A 27,516-nucleotide genomic window follows, 5' to 3' on the forward strand; every position below is an offset into this window, starting at 1 on the left:
GGACCCTACCCCTGGGTGGCTTGGATACGAGAGAGGGATAGACTTCTGTTTTAAGCTATTATTTTGGATTTTCTGTCACATGCAGCTGAACCTAATCCTGAATGATACAGAAGAGTAAGATCCCTCTCTTACAGATGAGGAAACTGAGGCAGAGATTGTGTGATTAGTCCAAGATTATGCAGCGAGGAATGACAAACGGCTTTCCACCCGGGTCAGACTCCCCCAGCAAGCTGTAATACCTAGCATGGCTTTAGAATCCATCACATTGACTCAAATGGTTCCGGTTTTTGTTTTAGTAACATGGAATTTTGGAACTTATAAAATTTAGAGGTTTCTATCCCTTTATAATACTCTAAGAACACAAAAGTAAATGAAAACATCAGGTCAGTATATGTATCTAAATAAAATCTACTAGCCACTTGAGGATTTTACAGAGGTTTTTCTCTGTATATGAGGTTTTTCTGAAATGAGAAAGGTGCCAGCCCGGTGGCCCAGTGATTAAGTTTGCCCACTCTGCTTAGGTGGCCCAGGGTTTTGCCGGTTCAAATTCTGTGTGTGGACCCAGCACCATTCATCAGGCCATGCTGAGGCAGCGTCCCACATAGCACAACCAGAAGGACCTACAACTAGAATATACAACTATGTACTGGAGGGCTTGGGGAGAAAAAGAGAAAAAAAAGAAGATTGGCAGCAGATGTTAGCTCTGGTGCCAATCTTTAAAAAAAAGAAAAAGAATTTTCTGGGTGAAGTGTATCAAGAAGAAAATACAGAGGACACACAGGACACAACTTTTGATTGTTTCAACACTTCAACTTAAGTAATTTAAACATGCTTTTAATTACTAACTCGGGGCCCTTTTTATAAGCAATCTCAGTTGTTCATAGGAAAACTAAATTCAGAGTAAGGGCTCTGAGAAATAAAACTCCCTTAAGAAAAATGCTTTAATTTCTTTAAATTTATTTCATTTTCTGCTCACAAAAATCATTTCCTAGAGAGAAAAAGCACAGGTTTGCAATTTTTCAAACTGAACTATACCAGCAAGCTCAATGCCTATTTGAAAGCCAAACGATAGCTTGGTGCACACAATTTCTTTTCTCAAAATCAAAATAGGGGCCAGCTTGGTGGTGTAGTGGTTAAGTCTGCGTGCTCTGCTTCTGCAGCCCAGGATTCACAGGTTTGGATCCTGGGCGCAGACCTACACACCGCTGGTGAAGCCATGCTGTGGTGGCGTCCCACATAGAAGAACTAGAATGACTTGCAACTAGGATATGCAACTATGTATTGGAGCTTTGGGGAGAAAAAAGAAATCAAAATAGAAAGGATATACCAGATGTGAAAAGATTAGAAGAGAGTCCAGAGCACTCCTCCTTCCTTCTAGGACAGTTTCTCCTGTTTGTTTCCTCAGAACGTTCTCACTGACAACCCTCTGCCTTTGCAGACGTCACCTGGATTGTTCCTTGACTCAACCTCTCCTGCCTCTTGGGTGCATCTCAGCTTCTGGAAGCCATCACTGACATCACTGCTGCTCTTCCTGACTTCAGAGCCACATTCACCATGCGCTCATCACATCACCCCCAGCTTGTAGGTTCCCCTCAATCACACCCCCCCCCCCGCCCCTTATCCCACCTCCTCTCAGGCACCATTTGACCACCCTGATTCCCACTAGGAAAGAGATGAGGAAAAGTCTTGGAGAAGTAAGCTGGTTTGCTCACTGACTCAAAGCAATGTCAAGTCTGCTCTCATTCTGTGGCAGGAAGATAGCCCAGCATGAAGCCATTTCCATTCCCTGATGCTTCCGTGGCTGCCACTGAGCTCCAGGTTGGCCTGGAGCTGACTTCACACACATGCAAGCCTCATTCCCAGTTGGACTGCATGCCACGCAGGCCTTCATTGAGGGGACTGCACAGGGGGCACCGGAAGTCGGGTGGCACACTCTCATTGGAAGCAGATAAGGCAGGACAATTCCAGCCCTGACGGTGAAGGCGGGCAGTTAGAGCCCAGGGGTGGTGGATGTGTGGCTGCACCCAGAATAGTGGGCTAATTTTTCAGAAACTTGATCTCCAGTCAAAAAAACAAAAATTGCTTTTTTAAAAAAATACTGTCAGTTTTTCTCAGTGCCACCATCTTGCCAGAAAGATCTGGTATTGCCATGACAACAGAATGAGGAAACGTGCTTGGCTGCAGAAGCAGTGGCTAAGGTTGACGGAATTTAGGGATTTTCCTCTTCTGAATGTCATCTGTGGGCAAGCAGGATATTTTAATTTTGCAGAAGGCAGAGGTGGAACAAAGGGGCAGGAGAAGTGGGACTCGGGGCCAAGTGGGAACACAGTCCCCACACATGCAATTAGGCGCCAGATGGAGTCACTTCCTTCTTGTCAGCCTGTGGGGCCTGTCCTCTTAGCTCCTTTGCAGCCACAGTTCACACTCCTGAGCCCTCTCACCTCTGACCTTCCCCTTTCATCATTCCCCACCCACCTCCAAAATGCTTTTCAGAATGTGAATCGTGTCACTTTTCTGTTTCAAATCTACTAATACTTTCCTTTTGCCTACAGAGAAAATTACTTTGTGGCTTAGTGTACAAGGCCCTTTTATTTTGGTTCCAAGTGACTCTGATGACATCCCCTCTGTTCCTTCTCTAAGGCACGGGCCCGGCCACACATCCGCTGTCCTTGCTCTGCGTCTCTGAGTGGATGGTGCCTCCTCCTCCTCTGTTGGAGAGTGAGAGCCCCCTGCTCAGTGCTCCCACCTGTCCAGCCCTACCAGCACCGCCGGGGGTGGTATCTGTTTGCTGTCCTGCCTTTCCTGCTGGATTCTGGGTTCTTTGAGGACAGGGGTGTTTTCCCCATGGGACCTCACACAATGGCCAGACAATGACGTGACAATAGACCTGGGGGCATGCAGGTTTTGTGCCCTCAAGGCAGGTCAGCAGTGGGCGAGGCCACACGCTTACAACCCAGGGGTCATTCAAGGTGGCCATGGCCAGGGCCTCCTCAAGGGCAGAGGGCCAGAGTATCTACGGGCTGGTTAAGGTGGACTAATCATTGGACAAAACCCTGGAGCACAGTGTCCAGGAGCCGGTCTCCCCTGCCCCCACGGGGCTCCCCATGCTCCCACACGTCAATCCTCTCACACTTGGCTCCCAAGATGGTAGACTGCTTGGCGCCCTGAGGCCACACACTAACATCCTTTGCATTCAGTACTGTACCCACCTCTTTGCCTCATTAATAACTGCTCGTCCATCAAGACTCAGCTCAAATGACAGCTCCCCTTGAGGCTTTCCTTCCTGCCCCTCCCCCTAGAGCAGTTTCTCTATCTTGGGATTCTGGCAGCATATTGGGGGCCCTTTTTTCTTGGAGAGGTGAAAGATCTCAAGACCTCTGGTCACCCCAAGAAAGGATGATTCCCTTCTAGATGACACCCTCACTTTTCAGGGAACAGGGTCTCTGGAAATCATGCCTGTAGCTCACACATGTGATTTCTCAAAGGGCATGTCAGGCAGGACTTCCTATGTAGGCTGATCTAGTCAGAAGCAAGAACTTCTTCACTGTCTCAAGAAAACTGTTGATGGTGACTCAGAACTGGCACTGGGCCTCGAATGCTGCTGGCAATGGAGGCAGGGCCAGAGCCTCAGACCCACCCGTCTCCACCCCTCTTCTCCTGGGGCTTCTCCAAGCAGACATCTCAGCTTCTCTGGTCACATGGGCTCCGCTCTGTCTTCCCTCCCCTTGCTGCCTCCTGACTGAGGCTGGGCCAGGCCAACCAGGAGGCCCACTCTCCCTCAGTGCTCAAGGCTGCCCTTCAACCTCTGCCCTACTGCTACAGGAATATTCTCAGGCCAACTGCCCCTCGACCCCCACCATACATACTCAGGAGAGCAGGTCACAGACACCCTGAGATGGTGAGGGAGGCCTCAGAGTCTCTGCCCTCTGTCCCCAGGCAGAGGGGTGTGGTGCCTCCTGGTGGGCCTTAGAAGGAAAGCTGCCCCTTGCCACCTTGGCCATTCCCTACCTTGCTGAGTTTTTCCAGCACACCAGAGCCCAGCCTCCCTCCAGCCTGAGTGTTTTCCCAGCCCCACTGTTAACTCTTGTGCATGGTCACTCTTGAGACCGTGGGTCACCTCGCTGTTCCATTCTGAGTCGGTTGTGAGAGGACTAAACTTTGTACCCTGTGACACCTGAGGGAATTTCTACGACCTTCTCTCTCCCTTCAAAACCCTATTTGTAATAGGGGAACTTAGTTTAAAATAAACGTGAAAGGGGAAAAGTTTGAAAAAGCTAAACTGTGGGGGCAAAAAAGAGGGAGCAGGGGTGCAAGGGTGGGAGGAAGTTGGCCCGGTGCCCATGGAAAAGTGTGCGGCGGGGGCTTTTCCTTTTTCTGCCATTGGAGGCCACCCTGTGTCACAGTCACCTGCCAATGGAGGGGCTGCTCTCAGAGGGGATGGCTTTTGGGTATAAAATACGACACAATCTACTCACTCACTGGCCTCTTCTATGGGCCGAGAATAGAAATGGTACAACCTAGACCCTGTCCTCATGGAGCTCTCAGCCCAGGACAGACGTAAATGCCCAACAAGGGCGGGTGTGGAAGTCAAGCAGAGTTCCAGCCTCGGCACTGTGGACCCTCGAGCCGGGTCATTCTTGGTTGTGGGGACCACTCTGTGCATTGTAGGATGTTTAGCAGCACCCCTGGCCTCTACCCACTAGAGGTCAGTAGCATCCTCCCCTCCCCTAGTTGTGAGAACCAAAAATGTCTCCAGACATTAAACGTCTCCCGGGTCCAAAACTGCCTCTGGTGAGAACCCCCGAGGTAGAGCTCTTGGTCACCAGGTGACGAGGGGTCAGCCCTGCCAGGGACTCGATGGGGAGAACAGGGGACTTGGCACATCTGAAACGGGAACACCTCAGGCCCTGAGTGGTCCCGACTTTCACACACTGCTGACATCTGAGAGCCTAGACACGGGGAGTGCTGACAGCAGCACTTCCAAAAGATGCCGAGGCAGAATTTCCCCACCTTTTTTGGTAACATGGAAACCTTTGTTACAGATGAAATTTCCATAAACCTTCCCCACCGTTCTAATATGGCTTTGAGGCTCAATAAGGGTTATCAAGCTGAGCGTTACTGATACACAGAGGTAACGTCTTTGCCTTCTCTCCTCAGGAAAAAGTGTCTGTGAGGTAGGAGAAGGCCAAGATGGAGATGTTGGCAGGAGCCACACAGCAGAGCCCTACAGGCCCTCATGGAGAGTTTGGATTTTATTTAAATGTGCCTAGAGTGATCTGTTGAGTCTAAGAGGTGAAAATATAAATTCATTGTTGGGGCCAAAATATCGATGGCACAAGGATAGAGCAGGGGCTGTTGGCTTAGTGTCTGAACCATCACTTCGGTTGGCTGGCCTGAGTCGGGGCCCCCTCAGCTCCCATGGCTTCCTTCTAGTTCCTTCATCCCTGCAGTGGACAACAAAACCTGCTCCAGAAATTCCGCAAGGAGAGGTGAAAGAGCAGCAAATTCATGGTGAGCAGAGCGAAATGTACGGTAGGCAGGAGAGAGGGCTGTCTCTCATGGACTCGCCTTCCTGCCCGTGGGATCTGGGTTCCCAGGGTGGGTCATCTTGGGTCTTGTCTTAGTCTGCTCGGGCTGCCGGAATAAATAACCCAGACTGAGTGGCTTACACAACAGCAATTTATTTCTCACAGTTCTGGGGGCTGGAAGCCCAGATCATGACGGGAGCACGGTGGGGTTCCGGTGAGAGCCCCCTTCCTGGCTTGCAGATGACGGCCTTCTCTGTTGTCTTTTCTTAAAAGGGCATCAATCCCATCATGAGGGCCTCACCGTCGCGACCACATCTAACCTTCATTACCTCCCTAAGGCCCTGTCCCCAAGTGCCGTCACATTGGGGTTTAAGGCTTCAACAGAGGAATTTGGGGGGGGGGGGGCGCGACGCCAACATTCAGTCCATAAGAGCTCTGTCCTCTGATACTGGGAATTCCACCATTGGATGCTCAACCCTCTGACTACATGTTGCCCTCTTCCTATAGCCCTAAAGTGCCTAGAAAGGGACATTAATTTTCTGCTGCCTTAGTTTATCATCACATGCCTCCCCGGAACGATGGGAGGTCGTGAGTCGTTCTGAAAGGGAGGCCCTGTGATGAGGAAAAATGTCACCAGCCTCACACACTCATCCAGGGCCACAGCTGCACACTGCTGATGGGTTGTGCATTTTTATAGCTGTGGCCAAAAACTGAGACGAAGGAAGTTGAGAGATTTAGCGAGCAGCTGGGCTTGCCATAGTTTCTTAGAGGACGTTCCATAAATGACCACCAGGTGGCAGCAAGTGAACAGTCGTTTCCTAAGATGAAGCAGAATCTTAAGGGTGTCCTTCAGCTCGGGATGACATGAGTGACAGGAGTGAAATGAGCTCCCCACTCCTCCTGCACGAGCTTGTGTCTCCACAGAAGAGCATGGTCCTTCGTGGTTTCTAGCAGGTCCTGCCATGGGCCCCTCTGTATATGTCTAGACCTTTATTCGATGCTTATTAAACTTTTACTGACTACCTCACACCACTGTATACTTCTGACTCCCCCAAATGCTCTGAAGAAGGGGCTCATAGCAGGGGCCCTGAGCCAGGCTTCCTGCAGAGAATATTCCAGGCGGAGAGAGCAGCGTGTGGCTCCCACTTGTTGGATGGGTAGAACAGACAGCAGGGCAGCTCCGGCCGAGGGAGCAGCGAGGCTGGTGGTTTGAGGGTTTGAGCTGAGACGAAGGGTAGGCGGCAGCCCGGTCCTGGAGGGCAGGAAAGGCTTGCTTCCCCTTGGGAGTGTCTCCTTTGACGAATTTTAGACACAAGGGCAGAAGGGCAAAAGGAAGTCATGGCTCTTTCTCTGGGGTCACTCCGTGAAAGGCCATGATCTCTCCAGGACATGGCAGGCGTGTCAGACCTGGCAAGGCCCCTTCCTCTATGTGATTTTATTCATTTATGGAAATGGGACCGTCTGCTCGCAATCACCATACAATGATCTAGTCATCCCTGAAACTTTCCTTCCCTGACACCCTCTTGGCTTGGTTTACTCGAGCTGATATTAGGGGCAAAGAGCCCTTCTCAAGGGACAGGGCGGGGGCCGTGCCTGGAAGGCCCTGCCCTGGCTTAGAGACCAGGGATGTGGAGGAAAGAGGCGCGGAGGCCCCAGCCCTGGCCGTGGTGCGTGTAGTCCAGCGAGCACAAAATCGGAAGGCGGGGGAAGATACCCAAGAAAGGAGACTCAACGGGTCCAAGACGAACTTCCCCTTCCTGACCGAACTAAGGACGCTTCCATCTCTTATCTGTCAATAAGCTTAGATCTAATCTGCCTAAGGGGCAGCGCTGAAAACCACTTTTAATGCTGGTGCAAACAGCATGTGATTGAGTAACTGCTCCACTGAGAAGTACCTGATGCTTTCGCTAGACAATGGCAGGACCGCCGCTGGCCAGTGTTTTCGATCACCTGGGTTCCTACAGCCCTGTAGAGGTGCTGGACTGGAAAGGACGCAAGGTTGGTCCCTATTGTCCTTCGTCAACAGAAAAGGGACTTAATCTCATTTGTTTAATGTGGAATATTTGCAGACTTTACATCAAGCCAAAGATGGAGACTGAGAAATGTGCCCTGGGTGTGGCAATATGGAGGCCTCGGGTGCCCCTGGAGGGAGCCATTTCAGGGCGTGGTGGAGCAGAAGCCAGTGAGCGTGGCTGAGGAGTGGGGGGAAGACCAAGACAGGGCTCTCCAGCTGGTCTTCTCTGAAGGGAAGAAATTGGGGCAGGGGGCTGGGGAAGGAGCGGCACCACCTGTCTAGATGAAGGATCTCAAGTGAAGACGGCATGGGAGACGTGAGGAGGGGCTAGCTGAGACAGCCATACCCCTGAGGGTTAAAGGATGGACTAAAGCCTCGTGGTTGTGGCCTGGTGCTGCCTACATTTCTAACCTGATGATCTGGGAGCCTCTAGACCACCCACCGACCTTCTTACTCTACAAAGTGACGTTGGAGACAGGCTTTCTTCTACCCGCTGTTTCTCTGCTTACCTGGACATCTTTGTTTCTGAACTCTCCTGCCCTATCCCCAGATCCCATATCACCTGAATGGTTTTCATATCTACATGAGCCACCTTCCCCCCACCCCCCTCCCAAAAGGGAGTGGTTCGGCACTTCTGCTTCCCGGCTTTATACATTCATCATATTTCAAATAGAGATCTAGATGCAACATTTGAAATACATCACTAAAACGATAGTCACCATCAGGTGGGAACTCTGAAACAAGTGTCCTTGAAATGTCTCATTTAACCGAATATTGGGAACCATTTTGGGGACTTTCAGAATTTCCAGAGGCTAAGGGAGGAGCTGCATCTGTATTTCCTTGAAGGATCCTTAAGCTACTCCAACTCCACGTGAATACTATAAATGTCAGCTACCAGCAAACAAAACAAGATCTAAGCTGAGCCAGTGTTGGAAGAGCCCAGCAGCACCGGAAGCGTCAAAACATAGGCAAAACTCTAAAATGCACCAAGTGACAACATCTGCTGGGAGGGCAAAAGAGTGTTCATAAATTCCAACTAACTTTTTTTTAACATTTGCAAAGTTGGAAACAAAATCAAAGGCAGTGGCTGAGCCATACTTTTCAAGTGTGAATCTGCTGCCACGTGGTAGTAGTCACCTTTTAAGAAACAGCATCTGCTTGTTAATCCTGGGTCTGCTGCTTTCCTTATGCAAGACTGTGGTTGTCAGCCCCCCGCTTCCTGTTAGAATCACCTGGAAATATCTGACAATCCCCTCCAAAGGCAGCCCCTCTGAGCCTCTGATTTAGAATCTCTGCGGGTGGGAGCCAGGCCTCAGCATTTTTTAAGCTTCCCGTGTGATCCTAGGGTGCAGCCAAGTTTGAGAACCTGGAACCCAAGCCAAGGCTGTCCCAAATGCAAGATGGGGCATTCTTGGGTTCTTCCGCTGCTGGGGTGTATCCCACTGGCCATCATCCTGTGTCCCATCTTTTCACGTTAGGTCATGGGATGTCTGTGGCATGCTGTCTGATCCTAAATGATTCAGCCCTTTGCTAAACCCAGAGGTTCAGCACCGAGGAAAGAGAAATCCATTCCCACCCACCTTCCCCAGAGTTCCTGGCCCTCTCCTCCTCACAACGGCTTAGAGGCTGGGTTTCTTCTTTTGTTAATGGCTTGTTCTTCCAGGCATGAATGAAGAGAGCATAAATGCTAACAGGGGCAGAGGCATGGGGAGAAGTTCCAGAAGGGCAGAAGGACACGCAGGTAGCCTCATGCTCTACTTGTGTCCCCTAAGTGCTGCTATCTTATGAAGAAGGAGTCACTAGGCTGGATAGTCCCTATGCCCTTGGGATTTGCCCTGACTTTGTCAACAGTGAGGTCTGTCTTTATTATTCTAGGCCAGTGGTTCTCGACCACAGCAGTACTGCCCATAAGAAGCCATTGTAGGTACTTCTGGAGAGTTTTTTAGTTGTCACAATGATGGAGGCAAAACTGGCATTTAGTGGGTGTGGGCCAGGGATGCTGGGTGTGCTACAATGAGCTGCCGAGGAAGAACTGTCCCCTTCAGCAGGAGCTGGTCGTGTCCCACTGGACGTTTACATAAGTAGTGATCCGAGCCTGGAGGCCAGCTCTGTCTTACATATAAACAAGTTTTTTTTGCATTCTTAAAATATGCAGTAAAATGTCCAAGAACGTGTAAATTGAAGGAGAATCGTATTTTGCTTTGTTTGAAGCTTTAGTCTTTCACTATTTGGGAAAAGTCACATCAGCAAAGCCGTTCCTGGGGTTCGAGCCTCCGATGCAGCGTGTGCATTCGTCGCTGCCTTCTGCTGATCGGTGCTGGCATGTGACGGCTTCGTCAGCTTACCGTCAGCGCATTATAGTCTGTCTTGTTTTGTTTTTGAAACAAGTGAGTAGGTAGGATATATCATCAACAATTTTATCTCGTACAAAACGTTTGAACTTTAAACGGGAGCGAGGGATCCAATAGGACTGAGACCTTTGCACTCGCATTTCAAAGGCTGTCTCTGAGGGGCTGAACTGCCCACTCACAAGTCGGTGCCTGGGAAACCTCGGGAAGCAAAACCCCGAAAACACCTTTTAGAGGACGCTTGGGAACCACTTAACCCCGGGACCAGAGAAGGCGGAGTTCAACCCGGTACCTGGAGGATTGCAGGCCGGGTGAGAGGCTGGGCTGGAGGGGTTGGGGGTGGAGCCTGATAGCTCGGGGCGTGGTGTGGGCGGGGGCTGGGGGGCGGGGCTTGACCCTGCGGGGCGGGGCCTTCCTGGCAGGTAGACCGATTTCCCTGTGGTCCTTGCCGCAAGCCTTCCGGGTTTGCCCTCCTGGTGCTTAGGAAAAAAGGAGTCCGCGATCTCAGGTATCGACCCAGCTTCACCTGCCTTCCAAGTGACGTTGGATGAGAATATTCGCCCCCTGAGCAGAGCGCCTCTCTACCTACTCATCTTTTGAAGGTGAGGCAGCCAAAATTTGCAATCTAATAATCCCTAACTGGACGATTTTTTGAATGATGCTAATTCGTTTGGTCCAGGAATGAAAAACCGCCTGTTAACTTCTTCTTTCAAAGAGACCACTAGAGGGGCCCCCACGGAGAGCGGAGCAGTCAAGGGCCTGCACCTCGGCCTCATCCCAGCCGTGCGTCCTGCAGTTTCCATCTCTCTTAGCCTGCGCGTGTTTTCTACAGTGCTATGGGGAGGGATAATGACAGTAACTTTCTCTCAGGGTTTTGTGAGGATTAAAAGGCACTATGTGCAAAACGCTTTAGCATTATATCTGGCCCATAATGGGCAACAGATGGCGGCTATTGTGGATGTGTTCACAGACACGGGGATTAAGGACTCCCCCGAAATGCTAGGCCATTAAACAAATTAAGCATTTTCTATAAATCCGAGATATGCACTGTAAGCTCCCCTGCCTTCTTGGTGGAGTGTGTTGAGCATAACTTGACCTTCCTGGCTCCGGGTCATCAGGGTGAGCTTTTGTCTCTAGATTCCCATGAGCCCTGGCAGGCTCTGGCATTCTCTCCTCAAAAGTGCTCTTGTGATCACTTTACTTCTTTTGGACATTATCTGCTCGGGAGCATAGATCAGAGAGTGCAGGGCTGCGTGTGGGGGCTGGTGTGTTTTCCTGGACAATGTCACCTGGTTACTTTTGCAAAATGACCTCTTGAATTTTTGCTTGAAGCAGTCTTCATTCCTCTACTCCCCCCATGAAAGCTTCCTGTGGGTCTCAAATGCCTTTGCATTTACAGAGCCATGGAGAAGGGAGGAAGTCAGTTTGAATTACAGGGCAGGCAGTCCGGAAGCTGCCTGGGTTTGCCATGAATCTGGCTGCGGAGGGGCATGGCCAAACCTGCTCTTGGCCCCGGCGCCATGGGTGAGTCCACTTTTCCTCATGGGTTTGCCCCTGGCGCTCAGCTCAGGGATGGGGTGGTTTGGGAGCACCTTCTCCCAAGCCTGAAAATGCAGCCAAACAAAAGGACCACTCTTCTGTAGCCGTCATTCCAGGGCATCGGCTTTGCTCCAAGTTTGTGCAACTATTTTTTACTTTGGAAACAATTCTGGTCACAAGCAGCATTAAAAGAAAAGCAGCCTTTTGAATGCTGTAAACTATTAAGTTCTGTGTTGTACCTGGCGAGGGCCCAATGCCATCAGCTCCATGAAATGACCTCTCCTCGGGACTCCTGCTGCCACTGTTAGACTTGGCTTTCTTTCCTGCCTGCTGGTGGTGATGCCACCCCCCTCCCCAAATAGCCCGAAAACCTTTGAAGGGCAGGAACTGTGTTATCATTGCAGCAGTGATAAAGACAACAATCCTAACAAAGCTTTATTGAGGGTGCAATATCTGTCAGGCTCTGTCTTAAGGATTTTTTGTACATCACATTTACTCCTCCCATCAATCCTGTGAGGTAGGTTCCATTATTAGTCTCCATTAATCGATGAGGAAACTGAGCCATGCCCAAGGCTGCACAACCAGCAAACGACATTGATTGATGGTTTGTTGAATGAATCTGAGAAGCTCCAATGGTTTATTTCTAAGAATCTTTTTCAGATGCGACAATCTGTTAATTGAATGATGAGCTTAAAAGATAATGGTAGTTTAACAAAATCTAAAAATCCAGCAGCTCATCCTGCCTAACATCACCCACTTTATTTTTTTTTTGAGGAAGATTAGCCCTGAGCTAACTGCTGCCAATCCTCCACCTTTTGCTGAGGAAGACTTCCCCGGAGCTAACATCCATGCCCATCCCATCTTCCTCTACTTTATATGTGGGACACCTACCACAGCATGGCATGCCAAGTGGTGCCACGTCCGCACTTGGGATCCTAACTGGCGAACCCCGGTCCGCCAAAGTGGAACACGCGCACTTAACCACTGCACCACCAGGCCGGCCCCTCACCCACTTTAGGTGTTAAAGGAACTGAGATGCCTTTGTGTTAAGTGTTGTCATAGGCAGCCTGTGTACACGTGGATTCAGTTTCTCCAATTATGGTAGTTTCCTCTTTAATTTCCTGAAGTGGCAGGTGGTACTTTGCTGGGTCTCAGGCAGGATAATGCTTGGGTCCATGCTGAGTTTTCCCCTTACCTGATGGCCATTGGATGGACCTGGCTCTGTCCTTCATCACATTGGCTGAAATTGACCATCACCTGTATATCTTGCCAGAGCTCTGGGAGTCTGAAGTTACACTGAAAGCAGGAGCCACAATCTATTGTTTAGAACCTTACAAAGAATTCTCAGCTTGTCCACCCACAGGAGCAAGTAAACTGGCATGAATCAGCCAGCTACTACTTTACATTTTAACATGACGTAGTTATTGAGGGGATTAGGGGACATGATTGAAATGTTGGAACCTTTTGTACCTAAAAAGTATAAGACAATGACTTTCCCGAGTGGCTGAAACACGTGACTACAATTGATATAGTGAGTAGAGATGTAATAAAATATTTCCGGTGAAGGCGTCCCAGCTCAGGAAGCCCACAGCTTGTGAACACTAAGCTGGCAACCAGGGACGAAAGTAAGAACAATATTTGTACTTTACATCAAACCACCAAGTTAAGCATTTTGGAGGCCAAAAAATAATGAAAAGTGGGTTCCTGAGATTGTTCTTGTAGTTGTCATTTCATAATCTTGGTATTATTTTCACTAAGTTTTCTCCCTATTTTTTAAAGGAATATATATGTAGTGTAACGTTAGCTAGCATGTCTCTCAAGACCAATAATATTTTTTAAAATTGAGAACTCAAAAAAAAAAATCCTAGTGTTAGAAGCATTTTATTTCTGCTTTACTTCTACTGGAGATTAAAAAAAGAAAGAGAAAGTATTGAGAGCCCTTCTGGGACAGGAGGGTGGAAACTGTATCCAGGTTTGCTTTCTACACCTTGATAAGCCACAGAGAAGAGTCAGCAGGTTACACGGGAAAGCATCACATTGCAATGAATTTCTCTGGAACTCATCATCAGTCACCCCAGCGCTTTCAGAAAACCAGTCTGCGGCCGGTTGCATGTTCCTTATAATGCCCTCAAAGCCTAAACCATTTCACTTAGTAATAGTTACGTTTGTTCTTTGACGAGCAAGTAGTTATAGTCACAAGATACAAAAAATAATAAGCATGCAGCCCTTTATTTAGTTTTGCAAAGTCTCTGCTTATAGTTCTGTATATTACATGACTGTGTTATACAAATACATTTATTTACAAAACACTCTAGCTGTGCAAACTTGTTGCTTTTTAAAAATGTATGGAGAGTCCCATTTCTGCCCATCCCAATATATATTTTTAAAGCATGCATAAAAATTAACTTTGGTGTGGGAAAACTACTCTATGTGCTGTCACATACAGTATTTTTATGTCTATTTATATATTTACAAAAGTTGATCAGTTTACAGAACCGTACAGAAGTGTACATTTTAAAATCCACAATGCCATAGTGTGGGTACCAGGTCTCAGAAAACAAAGGAAGGGGTTAGATACTGCAAGGAAAACAACTAGAGAATCCTAATATGTTAAACAACGAAGAAAGAAAGAAAAACAAAGAAAACTATCTTGCTTGGGCTGGCAAATTATTATACATCATTTTCATGGCAGTGCAATAGGTTTGTCAAATTGCCTTCTACATACGCCTCTGGTTGGCCTGTATAGAAGTTCATTGGCTTATTCTCTAGCATACTACTTTCAAATGTACAATGCTATAGTATCAAAATGTTTTGGCAAAAAAGATCTTGAAAGGAACCATGAAGTTTTTGACAAAAATAGAAATCTGTAATAAAGCTAAATAACACTAAAATAAAAGGAAATATTATAGTATCTGTTTTACAATTTGTATAGTCACACTTGTGTATTTCTCTGTTCACTTCGAGTCTCCGTAATGAAAAATATTTTTATACAAAACATACTAAAATTCTGGAATCATACATGTTTTACATGCTTAATACATTTTCTTCCTGTCTCACACACGCATTCTTTCCTGCCACACTCTCTTCGTAACACATGCTTACTTCATTTAACAGGTATTGAATATAGACTGTAAACACTATGTTATTACAACAGCAACAAAGTAAAGAAACAAACAAGCCTTACTGAAATCTATTAATCCAGGATTTAGCACATACTTAGCATTAAAGCCTCAAACAGTACAGCAATATGTTACATTCTCTTGTGAAAACAGTTGTTGAAGACTGTTAAAAAAAATTCTTTTTTAAATGTAACTCCAACTTGTGCCTAATAGAATTGGCCTTTAAGAGGTTTCCTTTGCTGTGGATGGGGTGGCTTTGCTTGAACTTCCATTCTGTGCCTTGTAGCTGGTGAGGCTAGGAGTATGGATGGTCCTGATGCTCTTGGCACCTTGATTCAGTGAGGTGGGGGAGGCGGGGGAGGGGGGGGCGGAGGAGGAGGAAGGGGCGGCTCGGCCATTTTGAGTCTGCAGTGAGAATGAAAGATGGTGACCTTTACCTGTATGAGTGGGGCTCTGAAACTTTAAGGAGCCATTAGAGACAGAGGGGATGAGGGAGGCAGAGGGAGCAGGTCGTCCTGTTTGGGGGCTGAGAGGGTTAGAAGGAACCGATGGTTTAGTAGCAGGAGGGTTAGGGAGGTTAGAGCTGTCACCACTAGAAGGGGGCAGAGAACTGCTTTTCCCAGAGCTGGGAGAAAGGGCTGGAATCTTAGAAGCAGGTAAGGAGGGGAAAGTAGGCTTACAGTCCCCACCAGCTTTCTTAGCACTTCCATTAGCCTGCAAATAAAGACGGCAGGAGACAGTTTGTCAGAAAGCTGGTCACATGATCAACCCACAGGGTCTGGCAACACAGCCCTTCTGAGAATAATTAAATAAAAGAAACCAAACCAAACCAGTTCAAGGCCTGAGCTAAGTCTTGCTGTGCTGTACTGGACCTGGTAGAAACCCCAAAGCACAGAGCAGAGGACGTACAGAACAGGAATAAAGGAAGAACAGCGTTTGTGAGAACAGGCCCATCGTCCCACTACCGTTTCCGGTGCTAGGTCGGCCATGCGTCTGGGTTATTATTGGGGTGGGGGTGGGGCATCGTGATGGACAGTTAATGTGCCTCTAATGCAATGCAGTCAACATATACGTTAGTACTGGTGACTTTCAGGGCAGTTCAACACCAGGTTTGTCTGTCTCAGTTTCCCAAGGTGTTCTGAAGAACCGCTACGTTTACCAGAGAGAAGCCAATGGGTGTGGCACCGTGTGTTAACAGTTAAACTTTGGAGTCACAAAGTAAAGGATGTTTTACTGCAAGCATGCAAAAGCGTGGTGAAAAGTTCAACACAGGTTTTTAGACTTTCTTCATGCCCCCAGATCCAGGATGTCTACGTAAACCATATCTTACAAAGAAAACACAATATTTGGTATAAACTAAGTCAGTGACTTGCTTCTTAACTGCAATAGTGTCCATCCAAAATTGGGTTTAAGGTAAAACTACCTGACGATATTGGCGGGGATCCTGCAATTTGGACTGCTTGCCGGGTTTGTCCAGGCTTCCGGGTCTATTCTTGGAACTCATGGGGACTGGCATCCTGCTCGTCTGCGGGGTCCCACTGGAGCCCTGTGGGGAAGAGCAGCGAGAGGGGGAAGAGAAGGAGAAGCTCATGAGTAGATTATCACCCAGGCTGCCCCACTGTGTGCAGAGAAGCTCAACGTGAGAAGCCACAGCCCTACATGCAGGACAGATCTAGGAGACGCACATCAGGAGACACCACTGGGGTTAATCCGAAGAATCAAACAGAATAAACTGCTCCACTACTGATCAAACGGATTTTAATGTGAGTATCCAAGCAACCATTTCAACAGCAAACGGCTGACCCAGCGTCCTTGCATTTACCCAACACCGATCAGCAACAGAGGTAAAAAAACAGAATCAATTAGCTGTTAGACACCTAGTTGTTGTTTTGAAGGTGAGGGAGAAAGTGTGAGAGAAAGGCATCATGGCGAACAGACAAAAAAAAACTAGCCACCTGAAAGGAAGCGAGTCAATCACAAGACACCTGTTGCTAATGGTGATTATGGCAGATTTAAGAAAGCAGCTGGGTCTTTTCATTTTCCATCAGACCAAGATACCTTACGTGAAGCTGAAGGTATGGACGAGGGGGGCTCTAGGGCAGAGGGAGCTTCATCCAGAACTAGCAAGGCTCGGGGAGAGGACTCTTGGGCTATGTGGGATGAGCTTGCAAAAGCATCTCTGTTGGAAGAACATGAGGTGTCACCTAGGGCTTTGGGACTCATTTCACTGATCGTGTTTTCAAGCTGTTTGATGGTCTGCTCCAGGCTGTCCAACGTTCTGTAGGTATTTTTTCTAATTTCATCCGTTCTTGAGATGGGAGAGGTGCTGTCTAGACTGGGCTGCTCTTGTCTCCTGAGCATATTTCTCGGCGCGTCTTCGGGTTGAGATCTAGCAATTTCGAATCGCTTGGCTTCTTTGTGCTGCTTCACAGCGCCGTCCTCTTCCTCCTCCTCGTAGACCACCACCTGCAGGGTCTTCTTCCCCGTTTTGGTTCCTGTGCGAATTGCCTGAGTGAGAGCGGCGAGTTGCTTTTTAGGGAACTTGAATTTAAACTTTTTCTTGGGGCTTTCAAATTGGTCATCGGTCACGTCACACTTGCTTTCTGAACTTGGAGAATCTGTTTGACTGAACTTGCTCAGCTCAGGACCATTCATTTCCTGTCCTCCTGGTATTTTGGTCTCTGCTGAAAGGAAGCGTGGCTGTAAGCTGCTCTCAGCCTGCTGTCCTGATCCGAGGCTGCCAGTGGCAACCTTCTTCTGAAACTTTTGGGAAGTGTTATTCTGGGCTAGAGGGTCTCCTCCAGTTTCCTCCTCTTCCTCCTCCTCTATCTTTTCCTCTGTCATCATCCTCTCTAATTCCTCATCGCATTCCTCAAATATGGTTGAAAGTCTCTTATATGCGGATCGGATGTCCATGGGTTCGTCAAAAATGATGATCACTGGTTTCTTGTCCAGGCACACGACAGGCTCTTCATTTTCACTTCCTTCTTGTTGAGAAGCCGTCTCTTTTTTGGCATCAATGTTAACTGTCTGTACATCTTCTCCCTTTTGGCTCACTATATCTCGGACCTCTCCACTGGACAGGACCTGGACCTCGGTTTTGGTGATCATGAAAGCAATGTTGTCGGTGGTTGCATTTTCATCAGTGGGAGAACTTGGCATTGATGCTCCGTCCTCATTAGGGTTCACATTAGCATGCCTAGCCCCCTTGGGTCTTAGAACAACTTGGCCAAACTCTGTCATGGGAACCTCTTGATCTTGAGTTTTGACGTCACGGATACTCAGTTCAGTTGATCTAGCGGGAGACGGAAGGTGACATTTATCTGTGTTTTCCTGTCCTTGTTGAGTCATCTCCTTTGTCTTTCCATAATTCATCTTCTGAGTCTCAGTGTCAGATACAGGGGGCTGCGGTCCTGAGACTTTAGGCCCTTTGTTTAGTTCATCTTCTGATGAACTAATGCCAGGGAAACTGGAATTGACCTTAGACATACTTTTCTGGGAGTAGTTTCTACTGTCTCTAAGTAAACTCTTATTAGATATGGAATTTTCCTTCATTAAGATGTCGATTTTATATTCGGATGTTCTTGATGCCTCAGAAATACTATTCTCCACTCCTCTTTCCCACTTAGGATGGTCACTAGGTGTTAGAGCCCCTGTCGTAACCTGAGAGGGAGAGTGGAGGAGGGAAACCACACACATTAATCAGAAATGGATCTGCAAAGGAAGGTAATTAATCTGCGTGGTATCATTTGGAACACTGATCTGGTGAACTCACCTTTCGCAATTCCATTTGGGGGCCATTTTCATATTCAACATCAGATTTCCGTACGTCTTCATGGAAAAATTCCAAATTCTGGTAGAATAGTGTAGGACATGTTACTCCACAAAACCACACCCCCCCCCAAAGTGGACTATAACTACATTGTTCCTTTAATTACACTTCCAAAACATGCGGGCCAAGCACATTTGTTACACACCAGTCCAAAGCCTAAGCTCTGTTCACCCTGGGCTGCTTTGTTCTCCAACTTCCAAAAATGCCCTGTGTTTGCACAAGATGAAAATCTCAATTAGCAAAATATTTCAAGTATTTCAAATTTTGTAGGGGGAGCAGTTAGGAGAATAAAGGGACTGATTCTGTATCAATGCGTCCTCTTTTTCTCAGCTCCTTGGGAGCTTAGCAGAATCTAAAACCAGAAGAGTGGTGTGGCCCTGTAGGGAGCACACTGCCTCAGGAGGCAGAAGATTCTGACTCTAATCCAGACCTGCCACTTAACTGTGTTACCTTGGGCAAATCATTTCACTTCTCTGGGTCTCAGTTTTCTCATTTATAAACCGAGGAACTAGACCAGGAGATTTTTCACGTCCCTTCCAGCTAGTTATTTCAGTCCTATCTTTGCTTCTTTTATGGGAATAGCCCTATCAGGCCTCTGCATGGGTTGGGTGTGGTACTTTGAGATGAAAAAAACATTATTTTTCTCTGGTCAAATGACAGGTTAAAAACATACTGGCAGTTTGTACTTGCACTTGCCAAGTAAAATGTCAAAATAACCTTCCAACTCATCATAGCCAAGACGATCAAATCTAAAGTCAGAATGATACCGCTGCCAAAATATCATCTAAACATTTACAGAACAGATCTTTGAGGCTACAGCGGTGACCATCGCATCATGATTCAGCTTTCCTTCTCTATATTCCCTGATGCAGAGCGAAGATACATTTCTGAGGCTTTCACCCAGATTCAGAGTGTGAGACCTCAGCAACGACGACCAGGCATGGAGAGGGCTTCACCAGGGAGCATGGCCTTTTCCAGTATGGGGGTCCATAGCCTCGGGCCCTGCCACAAACTAACACTAGCCATGCCTTGTCACTTCCAAGGCCCTGCTGCCCTTTCTTCTGGCTGCAGAAGCCCAAGAGGAAGAGGTGATTATAGCAGGATGGGACATAATCCCAAGAAGGCTGTTCAGTTAAAGCAATGACAACATAACAAAGCACAATAACCCAGACTCTGCCAAAGTCAACCCAGAGCGATCCTAGTGCCCTGGTGAAAAAGGGAATGAACGTTCATACACATTCAAGGAAACACACACAAACGACAAAGTCAGTATTAATCACATGGAAATATCGCACAGGATACAAGGTACAGTAAACACCAAACACCTCCTGTTTAACCCCAGGAGGCTCCTGAACCAGTGCAACAATTCAGCGCCTGCGGTTGAACAGCATGATTTCTTTTCTGGGATTTTAAATTTAGATTATCAAACAACTCATACATCAGGTAAAAGGTTTCAAGAAGAAAAATAAATGAGGTTTTGGCCTAAGGTTTCAACTCCAAACATGAAGTTAGCATGTTAGGACCTGAGCGAGAATTTACCCTTGAATCAAAGAAGGAATTGGCAGGTAACCTAAAGAAGAGGCTGCACACTGATGTTCTGTTGGCTCCATGTACTGGGGATCAGGCCTGGCATCTGTTCTGATTGGTCAGGGCCCATGGCACACCCATCGTTAGATATTTCAAATGCCATCAGGTGATACATGTATTTCAAAACAGATCTAGTAGCGGAAATACTCCAATGGGAAGTCAGGAAGATAAAGATGTCAAGGTTAGGTTTCACATGACCTGTCATTTTTATCACTGGGCCAGAAAAAAGAATGAATGTATCAAAGCAAGTGCATTAATGCTATCCAGGGTAACTCGGTCATGATCGTCATGGAATCTCACAAAGATATCTTAGATAGTCAAGACTCTGCATTAAAGGAAATTAGCCTCATTAATATCTGTTTATAGGCCCCGAGATTGGTACTGTTCAGACAACTGGTGAAGTAGGCTCAATATGCATATGGGCAATAGACGAAAAGGAGAGACATAGTTACAGGAGAATTGCATAAAAGTGAAGTACTTGGCTAGTGTTTCATGATGATAGGAGAAAAATTTGAAGAAACATTTGATTTATAGAAGAGTAGATGAATAGCCCAGGAAGAGGTTAATAATGACAAAAACTTGGGAACAAGTCTGATACTCATGCTTATTATGAAGTAGATCGATCTACTGGGAATAATTATCCACAATAAGCACCTGTGACTAAACCCAGTGTTGGACACTCAGTACAGACCCACTTATTATCTGATGGACCTTTGATTGAGATCAATGAGATTGATGGGATATGGGTTTCTAATTACAGGGCAAGGAATCTCATGGGCAACTTTTTAGCCAATTAGCAAAATTCCACAATGAGACAATGATTATCTCCAGGGAGATCTCTGAGAAGTTCCCACTTCCCAGTGTTTTAGACAGAAAACAGTCACAATGGCCCGAGTATGCCACTCAGGATATGCCTGGGCCTTCCATGAATGGACTTAAATGAGGCCACATAAGGACATTCCACAGACTGAAAAAGCAATATATTTTTAATGTGATGTCATGGGTTCAATTCAAATTAATAGGAGGTTTTCTTCATGAGAAAGATTTATCGACAATAATCTCATAATCTCCTTGGTGCATAGAGAGATCCCCCACTGCCAGGTTAACAGTTTCATTTGTCAGTTACATGACACATTACGTCAGACGTAGTTTACACAAGGGCTCTGTGATGGCTTGGTCTCCTCGGCAGGGCCTCAGGACTGGGAGCTGTGAGTCCCAAGATTGCATCTTTTGAAATGTTGTGTTAGAATAGCCCTCTGATTTTGTGATCCTGCATCTCCATCACTGAGCTTACTTATACATGGACTGAGGTACCACTCGGAGTAGCTATTGGGCTACATTATGGCTGATTTGTTTGATTTTTATTTAAAGGAAGCTAGAACCTTTGAATTCTGAAATATAAAGTCCTGGTGAAAAACATCATGATAAGATTTTTATCCTGAAATTTAGACAGAGGCTCCAGTCATCTAAGATGGCTCTATATCCAAAAATCATAAAAGCTCTAGATCTACCTTAAAAAGTTGAAGTTCAAACATTCAGGCTAATGTCCTTTGCCTTGAGTACTTATGTAATGACGGCAAACTTTGTTTCTGAGCCTGGACATGTGTTTTGAAGCCATTAGAATGCCATGAAGTATATTAGCGCTAAGACGATACTGAACTTACTATCTTGGAAGGTAGACTTTGAGAATTTGTAATACTTAACAAAAATTCTGTGTGGCATGCTTGAACATGTGTGCAAATACATATGTGTGTGTTTCCATGGGGCCACACCTGTGGATGGTGGAAGGTAGACGGCTCTGCCTGGAATCAAAGGCTTTCATATTTCCTGGAATCAAAGGCTCTTACCTACTTTTAATGTAGACCTTTTTTTTGGTCCAGAAGACATGTTAAAAATTGGAAAAAGTGCTACATGCTTGGTTGATGTTTCTATTTTTGTCTAGAGTTGTTCCAGAAAATCTCGAAAAGTGTATACTCTTTAGTTTGGGAAGATAATGCCACAATTCTGCATATACTCTTGTATGCTGTGCACAGGAACACAGCAATTGCTCTGGAAATCTGAGCCAGGGATCTCTGATCTAAACCTAAAACTCCTCCATTGGTTTAAAAAAAACAACAAAAAAAAAGTGAGAGAAAAAAACCGATAGGGCACAGAAAATCAAGTGCAGGAGTGGTGTTAGTGTCAGAGCAAGGAAAGAAGGACCGTCCGACTGTGTGGCAGGTGAGTAATTGCCACGTTACCTTCTTCTCCTTGGGTGAGACTGTGGCCCCCGGCCTAGTGTCTTTAACGTGACTGTCAGCCCGGGACTGTTCAGCATGACTGTTTGAATTTACATCCATAAAGGAACACTTCTGGAATGCCTAAGGAATTAAAATACTGAGGTTAACAGGATTCCAAGTGCAGAGAGGAGGAAGGAGGGAACAGGTGGGGAATCCAGAGGCCTGGAGACCCCAGCTTGATCTTGCATGCAGGTCCCACTGGGGCCGGGGAGGCAGCGTCTTCAAAGCCAGCTCCCCATTTGGCCCCCTGCTGGCAAAGCTGGGAACTGCGCAGAGGGCAAAGACTTCCTTACTTCTGGGCCGCGCTAAGAAAAAAACGGACAGAGCCCTTGAAAAGAACACCCTTTCTTCCTATCCACTGTGAACCTGATTTGCACTTAGTAGGCCTTCTTGCTTTGACCTTTCAAAAATGTTGAATATGTAAATGAATTAAAACAAAACAAGAGGCTATCTTCCCTTTCTTTTTTCTTGATTATGTTTTTTGGCCGGCTTCATTGAGATTATAGAAAAAAGGGCACAAGATCTTGCAAACCTTTAAACCTTAAAATAAGAGAGATCCTTACCAACACTTCTGCAATAGTAACAGGTACTCCTGTGCTCTGAGGTGTTCTGAGGCTCATTTAGAATATGGTGATACTCTTTGGCCCCCAGGTGATGCTGAGTGGCCTAGGAGCTGCCTGAGCAGCTTGGTCCCAAAATTAATGACCATTGTCATAGGAACCCACAGCCGGCTCATGTGAACACTGAGTGAGGGAGGCCAGTTCTGAGATGGACAGAAAGCACAAGCTGTGTCCAGAGGGCAGAAAGGAAGTGACAATATGATTATGAGAGTAGGAGAGACAGAGAATGCAAGGACCCAAGCTTCTTGAAATCAGTGCTTCTCCACCAGGCTACATACCACCCAGTTAAAAAAAAAAATACCATTGAGCCAGCCTGATGGCCTAGCAGTTAAAGTTTGGCATGCTCCGCTTGGGCAGTCCAGGTTCAGTTCCCGGGCACGGAACCACACCACTCATCTGTCAGTAGCCATGCTGTGGCAGCGACTCACATAGAAGAACTAGAAGGGCTCACCACTAAAATATACAACTAGGTACTGGGGCTTTGGGGAGGGGAAAAAAGGAAGATTGGCAAGAGATGTTAGCTCAGGGTGAATCTTTCCCAGCAAAAAAACACCAAAAACCAAAAAAACTACTACCCAGGCCTCACCCAGAGAAAAATCAAGTCAGAACCTCTGGGTTGTAGGACTTTTTTTTACTCCCCACGTAACTCTCATGTGCAGCCAGGATTAAAGACCACTTATTTAAATGAATAATCTCAAATAATTGCCTCCTATTTTCTTAATGTCAAATATTGTCATTTGTAAATAACTCTGCAGGCAGAAAGACTAACCGACGCCCTCCCCAAGTGAACGTTTTAGCACTGGTCCTAAAATACGATGGGAGCTGAGGCCTGGGGGAACCTGCTCTGGCCTGCTCTTCCATTACCGTGCTTGCTCAGTTCTCACCACATCGTCTCCCGCATGGTCCCTTAGACACCCCAGTCCTAGCTGGCCCTGGAGATGCCCAGGGCTCTGCTTACTAAGTCTACTAGCCATCTCCGTTGGGCTGTTAGACCCTGGACTTCGGAGCCTGTGGTTTCTTCTGATGCCTGGTGACACAGAGCAGGAAAGTCATTCCACAATTACATTCAGGGGGCTGCATTTGCTCCTGGTCCTGCCTTGGTGGGGGGAGGGGGGGCGCGTCTAACTCCAGAGCCTGTGGAGGCAAAGGAACCAGCCGACCACTGGCCGTTGGACTTTCTGATGCAGGAGGTTGCGTCTCCCAGCAGGAGGGCTAACTGAGTTTGGTTAAGTTAGGACTAGAGTACTTCATTCACCACTACGACCTAACTACCAATAAAGTAACAAGAAGCCAGATACTTCACCCTTTGTAAAGCTTTCTGTTGAAGAAAGCATCAAAGATATTTAGACTGCAATGGAGGGAGATCTTCTCAAGTGATAGACTCTAAGAGGCTGGAATAAGTAAATTACTTCTCTTAGGGAGCTGGTGCAGGATTACTCATAAGCCTAAAAGTCTATACTTTGATTATTAGTGACAGTTCACCTTGTACAGAGTGAAAATTATCTAGTGCTTTGTCATCCATTTGAACCAAACTGGGCCATGATCAATTCACACCATAATTCAGGGGTACGTGCTACAATGAATACCCCCAGAATCTGCCTACACCTCTTAGGACAAGCATCAATCCCCACAACAAGCAGCCTTGACATGCCTGTGTCATTAGCCAGAGGGTCCTCACTGGATAATTGAGTGACAGATGCCTGCATGTTCTCAACTGTTTTATGAGTCACTAACTTCATAATTTCATCCTATGCATGAAATTCTCCAACCATTCTAAAAACTTGTGAACAAGATTGGTGGAGGGGATGTCCCAGGCCTGTCTGCGAGTTTTAGTGAGGCTAGGAGGGGCTCATGCATACGACACCCAACCAGCAGCCCGGTTTTCCCCGTAAAATCCAAGCAGCTCAAGGTTGGCGGTAATTGCCATGGAAAGCAGAAAGAACAGCTGAAGTGGAGACGACATGGTTTGAAAGTTCTCCCTACTGCAAATGAAGAATGCAGATCTTTGGACATTGGATATTGGTGAAGAGGCAACAAGTTTTGGAGCCCTATGGACATTGTGATCTGACCATCTAATGGCCAAAAAAAATCCTACAATAAGCATAGGCCAAATGAAATATTCTACAAACAGACTTTGGTCTAGGAATTGTATGGATGTCCCTGATTAGACAAGGTCTTAGAATGTACACCTAGGGAAGATTCGCATCCATGATTTGAATGTGGGATCAGCTTTGGGTATACCCCCTGTACCCCCTTAATCCTGTGAGTAAACTGTGGCAATTAGTTAAAAAAATAAAAAACTAATAAATAAAGGATCATTTCTCAAATAGGCCAAGGAAAATGAAAAACAGAATTCTTCAGCTTTTCAGAATATTTGAGAAGATGACATTGACACTGAGTGGGAACCTGGTATGGAGGGCAAGAGGCCACATGACTCAAGGTCAGTCATTCTTAGTATTAAATCCAAAGAATGGAACAAACACTGCAGTGGGCTTTAATCAGTCCTTATCAAGACAAGGTGATGGCCAGGATTTCTAATCCCCATCTTAACTGCTTTTGAAATGAAGCAAGACTATTAAAACTGAAAGAAAGGAAAGGAAATCCTGCACGCCGCAGCTAGGAGAGCTTGCAACTGATTTTTCGTTTCAACTTTCTGAAGTTGTTTTGTGAAATGGTCATTCCTCACATACATCTTAAGGGTGCCCTGAGAGCCTAGTTCAGCGCCATCGTGGACAAGTGGAGGCCAAGGCCAGAAGATGCCGCTTACAGGGTCCAGGTCCATGGAGCTCTTCGCCAGCCCCCGTTAGCTAATGAATCTGTGAGAGACGTAGCCAGAGAATTCCAAAGAGGAAGGCAGGAAGCCACAGTCAGTCACCTCATGCACGTACCTGGAGTTCTGCCATTATTTTATCTCCTTCTTCTTCTTCCTCCTCGTCCTTTGAGGAGGAGGTAGTGACTGGTGGTGGAGATGGGGTCCAGGCTGAAGCAGGCTCCTCTGCTGGACATTTTGTGGCTCTAGGCTGCGGGCTTGGTCCAGCATCTTCACTGCTTGCCTATGGAAGATTCAAACCACAGATGTTGGCTTAACACCCCAGGTGCTGGCAAAAAGAGGGACAGATCACAAGACGAACCCACGTTCCCTCACGATCCGGAATGTTGGCTTCCTAGCTCCTCAAGTCGAGCTGAAAGGCTATTTGATCCCGTTGCATTTAGTTCAGGCTTTTGTTTGCACAGGCTGCCATTTTAGTGAACGGATTGAAGAATTATAATAAAATTGTAACTCCCCAACATTCAGTGCCTGTCAGAAAGGCCCTCCCACACTGCATCTCCTTGGAAATTGTATTTTACACAACACAAAAGACAAAACTTGCCAAGTTAAGTGGAAGCTAAAGCTCATTGAACATCCTTCTGTAGAGACTCCCACAACTGTGTTAGCTAAACTCAGTTCCCTTTGGAAGATGGTCTTTCTTTGGCTTCCCCCTCTAACCCTCATTTTCAACCTTATGATGCCCTGCTGGGAAAGTAGCTTGTGATTTGCATGTCACATAGTTGCAGTTAAAAGTCAAGTAAGGATAAAACTTGTGGTGCTGAGCCTAGTCCAATAGCATCGCTGACATTTTCCCATCTGTGGTGCTTCCTGGTGATCTAGTTTACTCGATTCTCTGCCTCACCACTTCTTATGTTCCAAACGAGAATAGAGAGCACTTTGTCTAAGGGCATCGTCGGAACTCAGAGACCAGTTTACCAGAGCTTAACCCATCAGACCTTGGTGGTGATGTTCTCTTTCCTGCTGGTGTAGATCACATCGCCGGACCTGGTGGTGGTCAGCCCCGATCCTGGCAGGTAGCTCCGCCGTGGGGGTGGGGGAGGAGGAGGTGGGGACTTACCCCCCTGCTTGTCCAGGTCCTGTTCTGAATTTGAAGAGTCTTCTGGAAAACAGTATGTCATTGTCAAATAATCTCTTTGCAAGAGAACATCCAGAACAGTGTATTTCTATAAACTCGATGCAATCTGACTTAAAAATTTCTCTCTGCTCTCCATAGTGCAACGATTAATGGCATACACCCTGAAGCCCAACTGGCTTGAAATCCCAGAAAGACCCTGCACAAGTTAATTAACCTCTCTCTGCCTCAGTTTCCTCATCTTTTCAATGGGTATTACAATAATATCCTGTCCACTGGGGTGCTATGAGGACTAAATGACTTCATATGCAAAGAACAGTGCTTGTTGGCTGACTGTAAATGCTAAGCGAGTATCAGCCATTGTTTTTACACAAAAAAGCTGAGTATTACTCGGAGAGATGAAAGTTCAGTGCCCAAAGGCAAATTCAGACTCCCTGCATCGCCTCCATGCCTTTGTCCCTGAGTCTGAAAGGCACGCGGCATTGGCAGGAGTGATTGGCGTGTCTGGCCAGGGAAGGGCCAGGGGAAAGTATGGGAGGCAGATGGGAGCAGAGAACAAAGTCAGGGAGAAAGTAGATTTGGGGTCACAGCTATGTGGTTGGAAACGTTCTCTGCTAACGGAAGGAGGCAGCAAATGCAGAAATGAGAGAATTAGAAATTAGTATTGACATCAAAAGTTAGGAAATGCAGATATCTGCTCAGCTTTCCCCAGAAAAGGCATTCTTAACAAAAACTCAACAAACAGCCC

General features: G+C 46.7%; 1 protein-coding gene across 33 annotated transcripts in view; it reads right to left on the reverse strand.

The window, feature by feature from the left end:
* Nucleotides 1-13,637: 13,637 nt before the first annotated feature.
* The window catches only part of KIAA1217 (KIAA1217 ortholog), a 702,592-nt gene continuing 688,713 nt past the window's right edge, over nt 13,638-27,516 (reverse strand). For 16 of the 33 annotated variants that reach the window (XM_070501282.1, XM_070501283.1, XM_070501274.1 and 13 more), the window contains 8 exons: nt 26,632-26,795; nt 25,755-25,919; nt 22,208-22,327; nt 18,552-18,587; nt 18,324-18,401; nt 16,607-18,211; nt 15,972-16,094; nt 13,638-15,262 (listed from right to left, as the gene is read on the reverse strand). In XM_070501282.1, the coding sequence (XP_070357383.1) occupies nt 14,771-15,262; nt 15,972-16,094; nt 16,607-18,211; nt 18,324-18,401; nt 18,552-18,587; nt 22,208-22,327; nt 25,755-25,919; nt 26,632-26,795 (2,783 nt within the window). In that variant the 3' untranslated portion in view covers nt 13,638-14,770. Of the gene's footprint in view, nt 16,095-16,606; nt 18,212-18,323; nt 18,402-18,551; nt 18,588-22,207; nt 22,328-25,754; nt 25,920-26,631; nt 26,796-27,516 lie in introns of all 33 variants that reach the window. The other 17 variants (XM_070501286.1, XM_070501278.1, XM_070501275.1 and 14 more) reach the window with 11 other exon arrangements.

Source organism: Equus asinus, chromosome 29 (assembly GCF_041296235.1).
Source record: "Equus asinus isolate D_3611 breed Donkey chromosome 29, EquAss-T2T_v2, whole genome shotgun sequence".
Taxonomy (NCBI): Eukaryota; Metazoa; Chordata; class Mammalia; order Perissodactyla; family Equidae; genus Equus; species Equus asinus.